At 32.8% G+C, this 17,807-nt stretch overlaps 2 protein-coding genes across 3 annotated transcripts in view; one reads left to right on the forward strand and one right to left on the reverse strand.

Moving 5' to 3' along the window:
• Positions 1-162: 162 nt before the first annotated feature.
• On the reverse strand, positions 163-15,273 carry LOC148949717 (tetratricopeptide repeat protein 1-like). The gene is made up of 4 exons (XM_089093696.1): positions 15,046-15,273; positions 12,017-12,196; positions 4,431-4,680; positions 163-489 (listed from the first exon to the last, which is right to left on the reverse strand). The coding sequence occupies exons 1-4, from the start codon at positions 15,238-15,240 to the stop codon at positions 356-358; spliced, it is 759 nt and encodes a 252-aa protein (XP_088949822.1). The 5' UTR covers positions 15,241-15,273; the 3' UTR covers positions 163-355.
• A 221-nt stretch (positions 15,274-15,494) lies between these two features.
• Gyf (GIGYF family protein Gyf) overlaps positions 15,495-17,807 on the forward strand; it is a 99,947-nt gene continuing 97,634 nt past the window's right edge. For both annotated transcript variants that reach the window (XM_089093684.1, XM_089093685.1), the window contains exon 1: positions 15,495-15,538. The gene's annotated coding sequence lies outside the window, so the exon portion shown is untranslated. The remainder of the gene's footprint in view (positions 15,539-17,807) is intronic.

Consider the following 17,807-nt stretch of genomic DNA (forward strand, 5'->3'; position numbering starts at 1 on the left):
ACTGAAGTAAAATTCTATGAATCTTATTTAAATATGAATAAACTACAATAGCTTTAGCTATCAGTATGGTGGTTATTCTGGGTTAGATTAAAAACATTGTGACTTATTCTGGGAAGGATTTAGATACGTCTTCTGGGCTCGGTCACTACACCATAACGTGAATTGCCAATATAAGTTTATTCAAAATCCTTTAGATATAAACAATTCAATCAGATTTTTTGTCTCAAAAATATTCGCCATGCAACCACTTGGCAATTTTTCCGCTGTAGGAATTCTGGCAAAAATTAAAATCTCGAAAGAGTGCCAGATTGTTCATTAACATTTTTGTTAATAAGATAGCAAAGAGTATACAAATTTATTCTTGTTCATTTGGGTTTTGAACCATGCTGACGGAATATGAATTTGTTACTGGATCGCGGTTCAGCCTAAAGTTGTCAGTGGACATCCCAAACGGCCTCAATATCATATTTCCCAGCTGCTTCAGCTGTCCTGAAATATAAATTATGATGATTATAATACGCCTTAACATCTGTAACAAATGGACAATGAAAGGATTTTAGAAATATCGTGACAACCTTTTTTTCTCTTTAGAAATAGATTAGTACCCATAGCGTCGTCAGCAAGAATACATTTAAACAATTTTTAATGCTTTCTTTAGAACAAAATTTGGAGCAGTAGGTCCTGTATGGTTCAGGTCTTTTATCGGATTACCACACCCTTTGTCCTGAATAAGATCATGCACTAAATAATTTTTAGACTTTTTCTCTTGCGTGTTATTTTTTTGCCTTTTTCTTTAGATAATATAACTAAATTTTTTTTCTCACTTTGTCCTTGTTTTTTTTTTTTTCGTTGATAAAGGCTCCCGGATGCGGAGTTGAAATATTCGAATATTTTTTTATTAATAAATGTTTTGTTGTTGTTTTATTTTCATTTCATTGTCATTGCTTTATTTAGATTGAACCCTTCTCTCTTAATTCTTCGTAAGATCATATGCTTTTTTTTCTTATGAACCTATGCTGTTTCTATGGAGTTCTTGTGTTTTGGGGGGTTTTCCCTGTTACCCGCTGGTGAGTATCTAATTGCTAAAATTAAGGACCTATCACGTAAGTGACGGCTCCACAAATTTTACAACAGCGCAATACGTTACGATTAAGTTCTGATAGAAGACGGCACATTTATTAACCAAAGACGACCAAGCCAAGTGTCAATGTACATTCTGACTGGGATGTCGTATCAAAAGAAAAATTCCCTGTAAACTTTCTAAAAGACCCCCACAGAAAAAGAAAGAAGCATGACTCCTATGAATGCCTACTTAAAAAGAATTCCAAAGGTACAGTTTTACCGGTAAAATACGAGGAAGCTTTCATTTATTTAAAAACACAGCCGGCTGGAAAAACGAACATTTCAACTTTGATCCAAAACAAAAACGATCCAAATAATTACCCAAATAAAAATGAATTTTTTTCTGTTTTGATGTGAAATCCAACTCCCAAAGCGAGATTTCACTATCAGAACATTACCTTCTGGCCTCAAACTAGCTTCTAATTAAATAAAATAAAAACCAAATCAACCTCTAAAAGTTGTCCCCCCAAACGCAAGACGAAACACTAAAAAATAGTGAATTTTCTAAGACACTGAATGAACTTAATTAATGGTGTCGTACAATCATTAGGATTATGGTTTTGACGGATGACTTAATGGTTAAAAGATTTTCATTCAATTTCTAAATCTGAGGTTTTCAATGACATAAAAGAGCCTTGTTGTTGCCTTTTACAATTTCGGTGCAGAACGCATACTTTTTCAACTGATTATGCTAGCAGCTAAGGGACAAATCTAATACCCTTGGTTGCTAGGGGATTTGACCTCAAGAGGGACCTCTCAAGGTCAAGTAGTGGTCTACTACCCGATCTTCAGAGCCTCCTACTGAAGGACCAGTCACTAGACTCCAACAAATAAAAAATAATTGTCCATAGTTAATGACTTATCCAGCCTCTAGTACCGAGAGATATTGCAAATCATTTGACCCTTATTTTACTCGGTATTTTAATTACCTTAACAAATATTTAATGTTTGATGCCATTTTCAGGTATTTGCCCGTGAGTGTCTTTGAATGTACCAACCATTTATATTTTTAATATTCTGATATATTAATTTTATTAATGACTCATTTTAATTTATTGACCTTGAAGTAGCACTTGCTCCTTTAATTTTTATGTTGCTATCAATTTGGTGGTTTTTTTTTTTTAATCCTCGTTTTGTGTCTTCTTTTTTTGTGTCATGACATGCTCATGTTAGCTCCAACTATTGTCGTGAATAAATATACTCTATTCTACTCTAAATCCCATAGACGAACTTAAAAATTTCTTGGAAATTAGAAAATATTTTGAGGCAATCGATTCACGGGTGTATAAGCTGATAGGAGAGGCGAGATGGAGACATGGAGTTGGGGTATTGGTTTATTGCCCATGGATCTTAATGATTTTTTTTTTCGAGAGTAGTTGCGTAATATTTCTTTATTTGTTATGTTCTTTTTCTTTCGATGTTAAGTTTTCTTTTCTTGAGAGCTATTAATATAAAATTGGTGTATTTGTTGATGATTTCTGGGACCATACTACCTTTCATTTTTAAGTTTAAACAAATAAAATAATAAAAACGGGTGTTATATCTCAAATAAGACAGTGGACAAAAAAACAACAACCAAACTTTAACTAATTAAAAAATATGAATATTTTGCTTCAAATCCGGAAGCCTAAGAAAAGATACTAGTCTAAACAAAAGATGTAAAAAAAAAAAAGCACAAACGCTAGAATAAAATAGCGAAAAGAAAACTCTAATTTAAGTAAAAATCCGAAGACCACGTCACAAGTCTGCTTTTCTAAACATTTATGTCTCAACTAATCTTCTAAATGGGACTATTTGATTAACTCCAAAGTCACGTAAACAAGGAACAAGATTAAGATATTTGCTATTGCGCGTATACATCTCAATCTATTTTCTGAATGGAACCTTAGTAATGAAACAGGTTATTCATTTTCAAAAATCTTACTTATGGCATATGTTTGAATTTAAAAGGTTAAGATAGCGTGTAAATGGGCATAAGTCAAAGAAACTTACGCATAATAAATTGAATGGATACACACTTATATTTTTTTGATGAGTTTGATAAGTTGATAGTTTTAAATGATGGTTAATGGACGAATAATTCGTTCTATCCATTTAATTTTGCACTTTTTATTCAGTATTATATACATCATTGTTTTTAAACTGTTTTTGATGTTTTTGTCCCGTTTTTGTTTCTTGGCTCCGCAGTTTGAATTCGGCCTTTCGGGGATAGTGATACCAATTTTTGAAATAAATAACTTATCTTAACTTTTTGAAATCTGAATCATCAAGCGATTTCTAGTCAGCATAATCGAGCAAAACGTCAGCAAAACTTTGAGCAAACAAAAGTATAAGCGAAACGTGTCGGACCTATTTAACAATGAAATCACTATTATTATTTGAAATAAGCAAAAAGTACAGTTACATGCTACTATTTCTTATTTTTCCAACAGAAGAAATCCTCCCCCTCCCCCTTCCAAAAAATTGTCCAGTTAAAATACCCAACGATTCATAAGGAGAACCAGGAAAGCAAAGAAAGAAATATTCTCTTAAATTTGACTTGATTAACTTAAACGTTCTCAGTTAAATTAACTTCTACTACTAACAACTCACCTCAGCAGCAAGCCACCTGAGGCCAACACAGCTAAGCACGTTCCCCCTCCATCCTAATCTATTCAAAGTCTCCCTCTTTAAAACCTCAAAGGAAGTTCCAATTTGCCTTAAATCTTTTTTTACAACATTCTCCCACCCCAACTGTGGACGACTTCCTTTCCGTTAGCCCTAGACGGTTGACCGAAAAGGATGATCTTGGGCAATCTGTCATCCGCAGAACGTACCCTAGCCATCTCAACCTTTTTCTCATTATAGCCCAACGTGGGATTGAACCAAACTTTTCTACAGCATACTGCTTGAAATACGGTCAGTCAGCCGGGTGCCCCAAACAATCCGTAGGCAATTTCTCTGGAAAACTTCCAGCAAATGTTCGTCCATGCTTCAGAATCATATTTGGCCACTGTCATCACTGTAGCTTCTAACATTCTAATCTTGGTTTGCACACTTATCTTCCTGTTCTTCCAAACTTTGAAAAACACCCTGAGCCTTCGCTATTCTAAAACACCTTCACTCCTTCCACCCTCTTTAGTAATAATACTACCAAGGTAAGTGAGGGCTGTTCACTTGATCGATCATTTCGTTACCCATCGTGACCTTTTCATCTTCACTTATTTCTAGTCTTAATAGAATTCAGTTCAATTAAAGTCTAATTTGAATTCTTTCTTTAGCTTAATCAAAACTGATCTTTTTTATTTAATAAAAAACAGCATAATCACCCATCACTTCTTCCATTTTTTTGTCTCTTTCTGCGATTTTCTCTTGCAATTCTTTATACATGGAAATGGCTTCACGATTTAACGGCTCCATCTGCAAAACCAATCTCAAATCTTCAGAGGCATTTTCAAAGGATGAGCTGATGTTTTCGGCAGCCATATAGCATGATGCTCGTCTTAACCTTGGCTTCACATACATTGGATTCAGGCTAATAGCATGTGTACAATCCTCTATTGCAGACTCTCTATAACTCTAAAAGTAATTTTCAAAACCTTAAATAAATATTTCAACAAAATACGGTAGAAATAAATAAACACATAGAAAGTGGTTCCAGGAACTTGATTGGCAATTCTGGATCTTCATTTCCCTAAGGATTCAGTGGTAACTTTGGCCCTTAAAGCTATTTCTTATTTTTGCCAACAGAAGTTTTATTACTCACGGGATGACAGACATTTTGAGGACAAAATAAACAAATTATTTTGAGTGGATGAAACTGGATATTTGTCTAAAACATACACCAAGTTTTAGAATAAACAATACTAGAATACCTAAAAACAATATCCCTTATGGTACTGTTTAAACCACAGAAAATTTTAGAGTGACAATGAGCGGTACTTGTATGATAAACCCCCTACTGCTCAAGTAGTTCATTCATTGACGCATTATAGAACCATTTTTTTTTCTAAGTTTCCTTCAGCTTAGCGTGAGACAAGACAAAGAGAACTGACAGAATAATTGGAAAATATACAACTTGGGCAATATATTTGCACATTAGGAGGGGTGGGGATAAAGTATTTGGAGAGTGTGAAGTCAGAAGACAATTCTTACTACATAATATGCAGAAGAATTGTACCTAACACATTAGGTATGGAGATACGCTTTACTTTACCCCCATCCCCCCTAATGTGCAAAAATATGGCGAGTATGTGTTTCTAAAGTATTAAATTTTATCTTACTTTTATAAAGTGTAGAAGCGTGTACATCTTGCTTCTTTATACAAAACTGAAGAAAATTCAGGGGAACCGAGTAGTATGAATCGTGAATGAATATTAATAGCTGCCTGCACAATGGCAGAGGAGCATGCGAGAGGAATCATAGATCGTGTAGGCACATTGACTGTATAGACTATAGAGATCAAGGAGCGTCCAGGAAGTGAAGATGACTGTATAATGTGATTATCAGTAAAGAGGAGCACATATTGTATATAACGAACATGAAGAATCAAGGATATGCGCATTGGTGTGAAGCTTGATTGTCCATAAATCATAGATGAGCATCCAGGAGCATAGTGGCAAAATCATAGATATAAAAGAGCATCGGTTGCATTCAATAAATAGGAGCATCTAGAGCATGCAGAAGGGTGTAAAACCTTGATGGTCTATAGGAAAACTGCCTCCAAATCAGCTTTGGCTGCTCTTCACTAGTATCATTTCCAAAAGCTATCTTCTCTTTTGCAGTTTTCTAATCCAATCCATTTGGAAAATGGTAGTAAAAAGTGACATTTTTTTATACCATACGGTACTTACAGTACCAACTTACAAAAGTTGGCGGCAACTAATTATTAGCTTTCTATTAGTTAGAGTTCTTGTGAACTCTTATTTGTCACTACGAAGTAATCGGTTCAGCACCATAACGACCCAAAATGGGGGGGGGGGCATGCTCCAGTAACATCTGTTACTGGAGCATGGCTTTGTCATGTTCTTTTTATGCAGCTGATTTCATTAAATTGCAAGAACGTACCGATTGTCTAGCCTCTGCCGTGCTTATGGAAAGTATAGAAGTGAAAGTATAGGAGCTGAATTGAAGTATTATGTTCTATGTCAGATAGGATCACCTGAAAATGTTCTTTCGAGCCTTTGTTTCTTTGAGTAATGATTCTGCTTGCGAGTAATAAGTACTGGTAAGGCTGACAGAAAGTAGGCAGTAATTTGAATTTTAAGTTAGAAAAAAAACTAAAAGTGCATAAAATGTGCAATTGTTTCGTGACCCCTTTGCTGAAATATTTTCGGAGAACAAAAATTAGAAATACTTAGAGATTCAAAAATGAAGCATTTCTCACTGGTTTTGAAATACTATCAACAACTTTTACAAGCCATGAATCCTTGTAATTATAGTTAAGCTTGTTTCACTTTTAGCATTTAAACTTTGAGGGACAGGATATATATATACATATATATATATATATATATATATATATATATATATATATATATATATATATATATATATATATATATATATATATATATAAAAATATATATATATATATATATATATATATATATATATATATATATATATATATATATATATATATATATATATATATATATATATATATATTATATATATATATATATATATATATATATATATATATATATATATTATGTTTAAGAGGTAATTACTTGGCAAAAAAAAAGGTCCGAGTGCCCCATCCCATAGCTAGGCTCCAGAATTAAATCTTGTGGATAAATATTTTTTGAAATCTCAATAAACTCTGCACAATTTATTACTAAGAGATCATCCAGATATCTTTTATTATTTGAAAGGTTATATTTTACATTGCTTGGGCTATTTTTATTTATCATATATTCGTATTCTAATTGACTTAAAAACAGGTCCGCTATGAATGGACTCGCATTCCCGCCCACAGGAATACCAACAGTTTGTTTGTATAAACTCCCATTAAATCTTATAAAAATATTAAATAGAACAAACTCCAATAAATCACATACGATATCCAAGTTATAACATTTTGAATTAATAGTACTTTTAAAGAAATTCGTCCATTGGGCTTTTTTATTAAAAATATCAATTTTCTAAAATCCGATATTAGACAAAAGAAAAGATTTCTTTATGACAATTTTCAATTTTTGGAATACTAAATTAAGTGAAAAATTTGTATACAGAGTAGTAAAATCAAATGAATCGACTCTTTTAGCTGAAACATTCGCCAAAGAATCTATCACTTGTAACGAGTTATTAACACTCCAATAAGGGTTAAAGTTAGAAATTTTTTTTTAATTCTGGAGCAATATGCTTTAAATTTATTTCTAATTTCTCCTAAAATTCAAGATAGGTCAGTAGCCGCAATTCTGGTTGGACACCTTGCTGACCCAGCAATAAAACGTGGTTTTGGTGGATATTTATGAAATTTTATCGTCCAATGTAAGAAAGAAAACCTTTTATTATTATCATTAATTTTAATATTAAATTTTTTCAAAATTATCTCTTCTACATTTTCAATTAAACTCTTCTCCTCTATATGGGCCTTTTCGTATGTATTTGTTGTTTGTAACTCTTTTGATAAAATATCACAATAGAGTTTCTGACAAATTATGGCAAAATTATTGCTAGCTTTATCAACTGGTACAATTATAAATTCATTCTGAATATTAACAATGGTTTGTTTCATAATGGCATTATAAAATATTGAATTTTTCTTATAGTCTGTTGGATTAATTCTATACATGCTATTTCTTAAACTAGTCAAAATCAAATTTATCCAATTCTGAAATCTGTCTAGTAATTTTCTCCTTCTTGCACCATTTATCAATAAATAAATTTAAATCATTCTTTAATCCCCTAAAAATATCTGCTGGCCTTATGCGGTAAGAAAGACGGAACTTAGTATCCATTTTCATTATATTTTGAAGATCACGATGCTTTATAATGGACAAATTCCCCGTTACAACATGCTCATAAGTTTGATCCACATACAGTAAAAATTGCTCGCAATTACAAACCGGTTTCCAATTACTCTCCCTGTCAAGTTTTTTAAGTATTGAATTATAGTTAAAAATCATTTGACCAATCGTGTTTGACAATTTATATGTTAAAATTGGACTATCATTATACCCCAAATTACATGGAAGGGCATTCTTCACTCTCCACTGGTTTAAGATTCTCGGTAAATTAATATCTTCTATTTATTTACAACTAAAATTAATAGACAAATATAATCTATTATCCTTATTAACAATTTTATCAGATTTATTATATTTTGAAATAAATTATGATGTAGCTAAAATGCAAACTGCATCATAAATTAATTTAGTTTTTGAGTTACATTTGGTACTATTTTTTACAATCCAGAATGCTTTTATTAAATTATTCCTTGATAACTCATTTAAAGATTTTATTACACTAGTCATTCTATTAATATCCAATATGTTACCTAAATCGATTAAAAATGCATTTAAATCTAAATAATTCTTTTTATTATTTTTTCTATGTCCTCTTGATCGGTTTTTACGTTTAGTGGGGCAATTAAAACAAGGGGGCTCCGTTAACCCATTAATACAGTTAGCAACCACATTCGACATTTCTCCGTATTTTGCTACTCAATCATTTATGCCAAAAGGGTACGCGATACCCTGAGCCCGGATCCAATACTCTTTTCATCTGCATTTTCTATCATTTTTCTCTTCTTTTGTAAGGATTTCTAGGTCCAGATTTTCTAAGATTGTAATAGTTAGATTAGATATTGAGCAAGTAACATTATTAAAATGATGAACTAGATTATTGTTTGTTTTTTCCCTGGTTATTATAGTTTTCTGTCCCAAAAGTCTCATATATATGTTGCTATTTCTTTCCCCCACGTATTGTAATTCACAATTTTTACTTTCTAGTAAGTAGATAATATTATTTGTTTTACAATTTTTCTATCCTTTTCATAAACATTTAAATTTTTTATTATAGAAAGTGCTTTTAAAATAATTTAGAGGGATGAAGTGATCTTGGCAAAGAAAACAACAACCATTACACTTACTAATGTTCGGCAGACCCCTTTGAATATTATCATTACCATTATTATTCAATATAAAATCAGAAATCAAATAAAACCAAGACCACAAACAATACAAAGTCTAAAACATCTTCAGAAGCCAAGCCAAAAGTCCACAAGTAATAAGGTTACTCTAACTAATCAAAAAAAAAAAAAAGAAAGAAAGAAAAAAAAAAAAAAAAAAAACACTACCCTAAATAGAGCTTTTGCTTAATACTACCATTTAAAAAAAACGTAATAAATTGGCCAAATAATAATCAATTTCAGGTAAAACCTGGACCAGGGTGAAGGTCCGTCGGGGAGGAATTTTTGATGATTCCTCCACCAGCACTAGATCCAACCTGGATTCATATTATGTTTTACAGGTAATTACTTGGCAAGAAAAAAAAAAAAAAAAAAAAAAAAAAAAAAATAAACTGTCGTCCTAATCCAGCAATTGAGACAAATGTGCACTTGAACGAGGTTTTCACCTTACTCATCTATCCAACTATCCAGGACCAAACAGTATAACCGAACAATCAACCAAATAGAAATGTCCAAATCCATGCAAAGTCGTCATCAATAAATGTAAGTTGTTGTAAATTTACAAACAAAAGCACCTTAAATCTAGCGAAATATTTCCAAGTAGAACCTTCCACTAGGGCTCATCAGAAGAAATACCACCTGCCTTAACGGGTTTCGAGGCTTTACTTTCTTTACCCGGCACAGTGGAGCCTCTACCATAAGACCTATATGGTATCCCTATGTCAGGTAAAACTTGTAAAATACATTCATACTAGTCAAGCTATTAAAAATTACATACAAAATTGTTTCATTGTTTCCTTAATAAAATCCCAGAGGTCACTGAGCAGAACCATTCTGGAACAAATGAAGACTGGTCCAGATGTGTCACTTATTCGTATCCGGAACCAATTACAGATTTAAAGATCCTTAAGCTTGTTTGAAAACAGTCTACAAATTCAAAATTCCAAAAAAGACAAGCAAAAGAGAAATTATATTAAAATATCATTCAGTATTTCTTTACAGTTTTTTGTATATTTACTTAAAAGTTCATGATACATAAAACTAAATTTTTTGAATTGCCAACTAGTTTTTTTGGCAGAAAAACCTCTTAAGATCAGTTTTTTGCTCAGCTTTTTACATCTATTTTTAAAATCTGTGTAATTACTGCAAATTTTTGCATACTTAAATAATTGGGAATAATAAGCTGAATAAGTGATATTTGAATACATATTACTTTCAAGGAATAGAAAATTAATTTCTTCAAAATTAAAATTATCCGTTTTATTATATATTTTAAAAACTAATTTATTATTATCTGAAATATTAATATTTAAATCTAAGAAATGGTCAGTGTCCCATCCCATAGCTAGGCTCCAGAATTAACTCTTGTGGATAAATATTATTTCAAATCTCAATAAACTCCGCACAATTTATTCTAAGAGATTGTCCAGATATCTTTTATTATTTGAAAGGTTATATTTTACATTGCTTGGGCTATTTTTATTTATCATTTATTCGTATTCTAATTGACTTAAAAACAGGTCTGCTATGAATGGACTTGCATTCCTACCCATAGGAATACCAACAGTTTGTTTATATAAATTCCCATTAAATCTTATAAATGTATTAAATAGAACAAATTCCAATAAATCACATACCATATCCAAGCTATAACATCTTGAACTAATAGTACTTCTAAATAAATTTGTCCATCGGGCTTTTTTACTAAAAGTATCGGTTTTCAAAAATCCAATATTGGACAAAAGAAAAGATTTCTTATTCACCATTTTCAATGTTTCTAGTAATAAATAAAATGACAGATTTGTATACAGAGTAGTAAAACCAAAAGAATCGACTATGTTAGCTCAAACATTCGCCAAAGAATATATCACTTGTAACGAGTTTTTAACACTCCATTATGGGTTAAAGTTATAAAAATTTTTAATTCTGGAGCAATATGCTTTAAATTTACTTCTAATTTCTCCTAAAACTAAAGATAGGTCAGTAACCGCAATTCTGGTTGGACACCTTGCTGCCCCAGCAATAAAACGTGGTTTTTGGTGGATATTTATGAAATTTTATTGCCCAATATAAGATTTTGCTGTCCAATCATTATCATTTATTTTGATATTGAAATTTTTTAAAATTCTTTCTTCTATATTTTCAATTAAACTATTCTCCTCTATATGAGCCTTTTCGTATGTATTTGTTGTATGTAACTCTTTTGATAAAATATCACAATAGAGTTTCTGACAAATTATGGCAAAATTATTGCTAGCTTTATGAACTGGCGCAAAATGTTGCACCTTTTTTGAACTGAAATCAGAGAAAGATTTGCAACCTACATGACTTGAGAGCCAAAGTAGGCCAATATTCTTTCTCAATCCTCAAAATTTCCTTTGGAGATCTTCAGGATCCTACTGGGTGAGATTTGCATCTTTTCTACTTAAGGATAACTCTGGACACCAGCAGGGGGAGGGGGAGGCAGTTGTCACCTCTTGCCAGACATACTCATGTTTTGTTTTTGGTGTCACCCCACCAAAAACATATAAAGTGCAAAATGTGCAATGCACAACAGCAATAACAGTTCTTGAAAAAAAAAGCCTAAAATCTGAAGTTTACCCTGCCTTTCCAGTAGAATTTTGTACACGCTTGATCTCCCCCCCCCCCCCTGTCTTAGAAAAGTCTTGGCAAAAATCATTGTGTGGCCTACTAATAGATTTTCCACATACCTTGAAAAAGACGGCATTTGAATTGTGTTGCTTTTGAAAAAACACATTAAATAAATATACTTACATAGTGGAGCTTCAGTTTGGCAGTGGCTCTATTTGCATAGAGTATAGAAACATCAGGCTTGAAAAAGAGTGGACATGTCTTCAAAGCTTGTGTGTAAGAATTGCATGCAGCCTGATAGTCACCAGATTTAAAAAATGTGTTAGCAACAGCTTTCAGTTCTAAAGCTTCTTGGTGTTTGTTCTAAAAAGACAAAACAGCTAGGTAATTAAATTGTTTATCATTTTTTTTGGTTCACAGAAAGAAGGAGATTTTCCCTAATTTATAATGAAAAATAACCCTTTACACCAAAACACCTTTTGATCATTCTGCAAACAGCAATTTTCAAGAATAAGACCAGATGTGACTCCCCTTAACATAAAAAGAAGTAAAGGATATGAAACTGGACTTTACTGTCCCTACTGGTGGTACCCATATCTGTTTCTTGCCCATTCAGTCAGGAAGTGCGAGGACGAGATGAGGACATCCATTCTATGCTTGCACACATTCTTCCTGTTTACCTTCCCTGGATCTCTCCAGGTGCTCATTTAGAGCTCCTTGTGCTTGTGTACAGAAGTTGGGGAAATGATGTCATAATGACTCATAAACTTTTCAATGTTGATTCCTCCTGTCAAAAGTCCTTTTAATTTGATGAATCCTACAGGACAAGTGGGCATAGTAAGAAGTTGTCCTTGAAGAGGGAAGAAACCAGAGTCTGTAACCACTACTTCTCCAATAGAAGGATTGCCCATAGGAACAATCTTCCTGATACTGCTATAATTGCTCCCTCTGTTGATGCCTTTGAGATTATTGTTGACAAGAATTTATCCATTAAACCATCAAGGACAGACTGGGATACAATTGAGTCAATGGCTGGCCATCATTACTGACCAGCAACTCTACAGATTTTTTCCTTATTTTGCTGGATAATACAATTTAAAGTAATCACTTGATGCCTTTTTTATGCTCTTTTCAAATTTAATAATTGTTTCTGGTAAATTCCATTTAGAGTCCTTAATGGGGTTAGAAACAGTTCATAGTAACCATAAGTTAAAAATGTGTTTCTAAATAACTGTTTGGTGAGCAAAAATTACCATTTGTAGCTGATTCAGGAATGGCAATTATTATTATCATTAGTCTTAATAGTCAAATGTTATTTTGAAAACAAAGTTAGGCTACAGGAATTTTTAAAAAGTCAGAAACTCCTCAAAAATCAACAACACAGCAAAACAAAAATACATCATTGGAGTTTCATCAAAGGCAGGCGTGCTTTTCCAAAAACTTACAGCCCCCAACTTGAACAACAAGGGAAATCACATTTTTGCATGGGCAGCACTAATACATCCTTCTTTTTCTTTTTTTGTTCTGTTTATTTTTCTTTGTTGCTAAACGGACACTGAAACATCATAGAGGGTTCTTTAAGGCCTTGTGTAAAAGCTAATTATTATATTTTATTGGTTTTTAACCAATTTTTAACTGTAGGCTACACTATAGTTTACAAACTATAGACACAGTAACAAGTTACCTATTGGGGCCCCAATAAGGGCTTAAGCTGTAATTCCACCCAGAGGCTATTGCTGAATTTATAAAGAGCATAAAAAGGGCATCAAGTGTTGTATTCACTTTCATCTGAGCTAAAATAAATGAAAATATAAATAGTTGCTATAAGCTTTTCCTGGGATATTGCATAGACACTTTTTTGGCAATCTGGACACATATACTCTCCTTTGATTTAGCTTTACACACTCAACTTCCCCTGAAAATCTTAACTTAATATGCTACAGTGTTCTGGTACTGATATATTGCATCTATGTCAGTTGCAGTCAAAGTGATAAGTAGTCACAGTTGCAGTCACAAATAATTGAAGACACAGTTGAAGTAAGTGTCTTTTGAATTAGTTTTATGTCCCACTTAAGATTAACCTCCTTGCATTTTGGGTATGCTTTATGTTATATATTATTTGTGCTTTTGCTTGTTGTTATGCATTGCTTGTGCTTTGGTAAATGATTGTATTATTTCAGGTTTTGTAACCAAATTTTTGAAGTATATGCTTGAAGAGACAAATTGTTACACCCAAAATATTCAACTTAACACTGTATTTTCTTCCTGAGATATTTCATCAGTGCCATTTTGAAGGCCTGGATATACTTAAACTCTTTTGATTTAATTCAATAGTAGTTGTAGGAGTAGCAATAGAAATAACAGTCACAGTAGCAACAGTAGTACTGTGGTAGTAGGAGTAGCAGTCATATTCATAAATAGGGTAGTTGCAGTCATTGTTACAATAAATTACATTATCTCTGTGAATGATTCAGTGCATAATTTACCAAAACATTACTTGCTATAATTTTAGGAAGTGGATAATATTGGAAGGAAACATGATAATCTGATTCATAGATAGGCTACACCCTACATATTACAAATCAAGAAATTCATTGTTTTAATGTTTCATTTTAGTTTTTAAACATTCTTTGGACTTTATAGGCCTATGGGAACATCAGAGAGGGATACATTTATTACAATTGATTATTATATTTAGAAAGAGCATAAAAAAAGGAATCAAGTATGCCTAGCCTAGAGTGCTCACCTTGTCTCTATGTAAGTCATTGAAATCTTTACATTTATCAACTTATGCATAAAGCTAATGAACAGGCTATTTTGTTCAATGAGAGAAGGGGACTGCAATTTATTTCTTAAGTGACGAAAGGCCAGGGGCATCATTTGGGGGGGGGGCAGTTGCCTCCCAATAATGTGGAGAAAAATTATCATATATTCCATACCCCTTGACAATCTAGATATGGACCCCTCTTGTTCCCCCAATAAAAATGCTGGAGATCCATCCCTATAAATTACCTTAAATTGCACTTGCCAGTGATAGGATGATCCTGTATTCACCAGTCAGTGAAGATTGTGTGCTGACTGGTTAGGTGAGTCCCATAGGCTATTAAATCAAGTATAGCCTAGTATATTCAGAAAACCATTAAAAGTGCTGGTATTTTCATTTTTTTATCTAGCAGATTAATAATAAAAAGGAAATATCTACCAAAACTTACAAATTTTAATTCTTCAGAGTAATTTTTTTCTAGGTTCCTTATTTTAATCATATCTTCTTCTGTTTCTTGTTCAATTTTGGGGACATCTTCCTCTAAAGGGTCCTCCTCTATGAGATATTCACTGAGTTTATTAGATTCCAATGAATCCTCCCCTTCAATGGTACTGATAGTTGGTTCTTTTTCATTGTTCTCCATATTTTTAATTCTATCCAAACTTGTCCGCGTTTGTCGATTTTTAATATAGCTGCTAAATTCAATACTGAAAACCATTGTGACTGAAACTACAGTATTTTTAATTCTTTAAAAATGTTTTGCCAAATGTAATTTTATCTTATTTAAAAATAATTTAGTCAAATTAGTTAGGAGATTTTTAATTTTTATAAAAGAGGTCTTCTAAGGAATTTAATTTTATTAAAATGTCTCCCGATATTCGATACGTTTATAATTCTATCGGCTCTCAGCCATATTTGCAACACAATATTAAACTGAAAAGGTAAAATGGCTTGAAAAGGTTGAGTGCTTAGCTCGGTTGGATTTTAGATAACAAATGGTGCATGCCTAAAATATATACCTATAATTTTTTTAAGTAAAGAATCCTTCCATGGTTTTGTTGGAATTTGTTACACAGCATGTCTTGGGCTAGGCTAGGCTATTTAGGCCCTATTTGCTCTTTTCTCTCATTCTTTTGTTTGTTTGCCTATTTGTTACGGTTGAGGTTTATTGCATTAAAATTCTACTTTAGCTATCTTGGAAAGGGGTTAGGTTAGGAAAATAAAACTTTCAGGGATGGGTCTACAGGCTAAAGTATTTCGCAGGAAGCCCACATGGTAAAGTTCTACAAAATCATATTATTGAGTTAGGAATAAAGTGAATACACCATTTGATGCATTTTTGGTCAATATCTACCAAATCATATTATTGAGTTAGGACTAAAGTGAATACACAATTCGATGCATTTTTTTCTGCTTATTAAAAACATAATAATCATTTAGAATGTAAATTATTGTCAGCCCCCCCCCCCTATATCGGTCAAGACCTGTGTAGGTTTGTGAGTGCATATCGAGGGGGGGGGGGCTGAAATTCATTTACAATATAAAAAATCACTATAATTATAAACAGCATAAAAAAAGGCATCGAATGGTGTATTCACTTTTTTCCTAACTCAATAATATGATTTTGTATATATTGACCGCCTTTTTTTATGCTGATTACAAATATAATAAGCATTTCTATTAGAAATGAATTTCCGCCCCTCCCCCTATATAGGCTATACCTAACCTAACCCTGGGCACCCATTTGGGGGGGGGGGCTCCTGCCCCCCTTGGCTGAATGATGCTGCCTTATTTTTATAGATTTGTTCTGAGATTTCTATTATATAGCATTGAAAGTGTCAATTAGATGAGGTTTCCCCCCCCCCCCCCCTGGAACAAATTATTTTAGTTCTTATGGGCACCCATGAACCTAACCTAACCCTGAATTGGCATATATAGGGGGGGCTGAAATTCATTTCTGATAGAAATGACTATTATATTCGTAATCAGCATAAAAAAGGCATTGAATGGTGTATTCACTTTTGTCCTAACTCAAAAATATGATTTTGTAGAACTTTACTGCCCACATCGGCTATGATTGAATGCCATCAATGTTACAAGTATCTTGGATTTTAATTTGGATATCCAAGCATTATTATGGACCTTTTGACAGTTCTAAGGGTAAATTCTACTTTAGCTACTTTTGGCTATCTTGGAAAGGGGTTAGGTTAGGAAAATGAAATTTCTGCTCCTTCTCCCTCTAGAGGGTACTAAAATTTACTTACATGACCTATTGAAATTTTGGTAAATATCTACCAAATCATATTATTGAGTTAGGAATAAAGTGAATACACCATTCGATGTCTTTTTTATGCTGATTACAAATATAATAATCATTTCTATCGGAAATGAATTTCAGCCTACCCCCCTATATATACCTAACCTAACCCTGAATTGGCATATATAGGGGGGGGGGCTGAAATTCATTTCCGATAGAAATGCTTATTATATTTATAATCAGCATAAAAAAAGGCATCAAATGGTGTATTCACTTCAGTCCTAACTCAATAATATGATTTGGTAGATATTTACCAAAATTTTGACAAAACAACCTTTTACCTTAATTCATGGGTGCCCATAAGCTGAATTCCAGGGGGGGGGGACAAACCTCATCTAATTGGCACTTTTAATGCTATATAATAGAAATCTCAGAACAAAAATAGAAAAATAAGGCAGCATTATTCAGCCAGGGGGGGCAGGAGCCCCCCCATATGGGTGCCCATGCCTTAATTTTCAGTTATCAATTTCTTTTTCTCTGGCCTTAGTTCTGAAAATGCAATTTCTGTTATTTGAGTAGGATTCTAAGCTACATTAATGCTTTTTTTCAAAATTTAGGTAATTTATTTGCATATCTATAAAACCTTATAGGCCTAAATTGGGAATGAGCAAAGTTGCAAAGCTGAAAACAATTGTGTTGTACTTAGTTTAAGCAGAAGGTCTATTTTGCAAAACACACAGGTTTTTAAAAGTCATCAAAGGTCAAATACCTTCACTGGACATACTTTTGCATCTAGACCCATCCGGTGAAAGTTTTAATTTCCTAACCTAACCCCTTTCCAAGATAGCCAAAAGCCATGGGTGTAGGCAGCATATTGTCTCAGGGGGGGGGGCGCAGTCAATAGTGTAATGAAGGGCCTTTTATCAACTGCTTTTCCAACCATCTGCTTTTTC

The sequence above is a fragment of the Artemia sp. Qi Xiang Cuo genome, chromosome 8, assembly GCF_049724085.1.
Source record: "Artemia sp. Qi Xiang Cuo chromosome 8, ASM4972408v1, whole genome shotgun sequence".
NCBI lineage: Eukaryota > Metazoa > Arthropoda > Branchiopoda > Anostraca > Artemiidae > Artemia > Artemia sp. Qi Xiang Cuo.

Coding starts and splice junctions, on each gene's coding strand:
- LOC148949717 (XM_089093696.1), bottom strand. CDS start 15,240: ATGGAGAACAATGAAAAAGAACCAACTATCAGTACCATTGAAGGGGAG. Junction 12,197..15,045: donor ACTCTGAAGAATTAAAATTT/GTAAGTTTTGGT, acceptor TTGTCTTTTTAG/AACAAACACCAAGAAGCTTT. Junction 490..4,430: donor AAAAATGGAAGAAGTGATGG/GTGATTATGCTG, acceptor TTTATATTTCAG/GACAGCTGAAGCAGCTGGGA.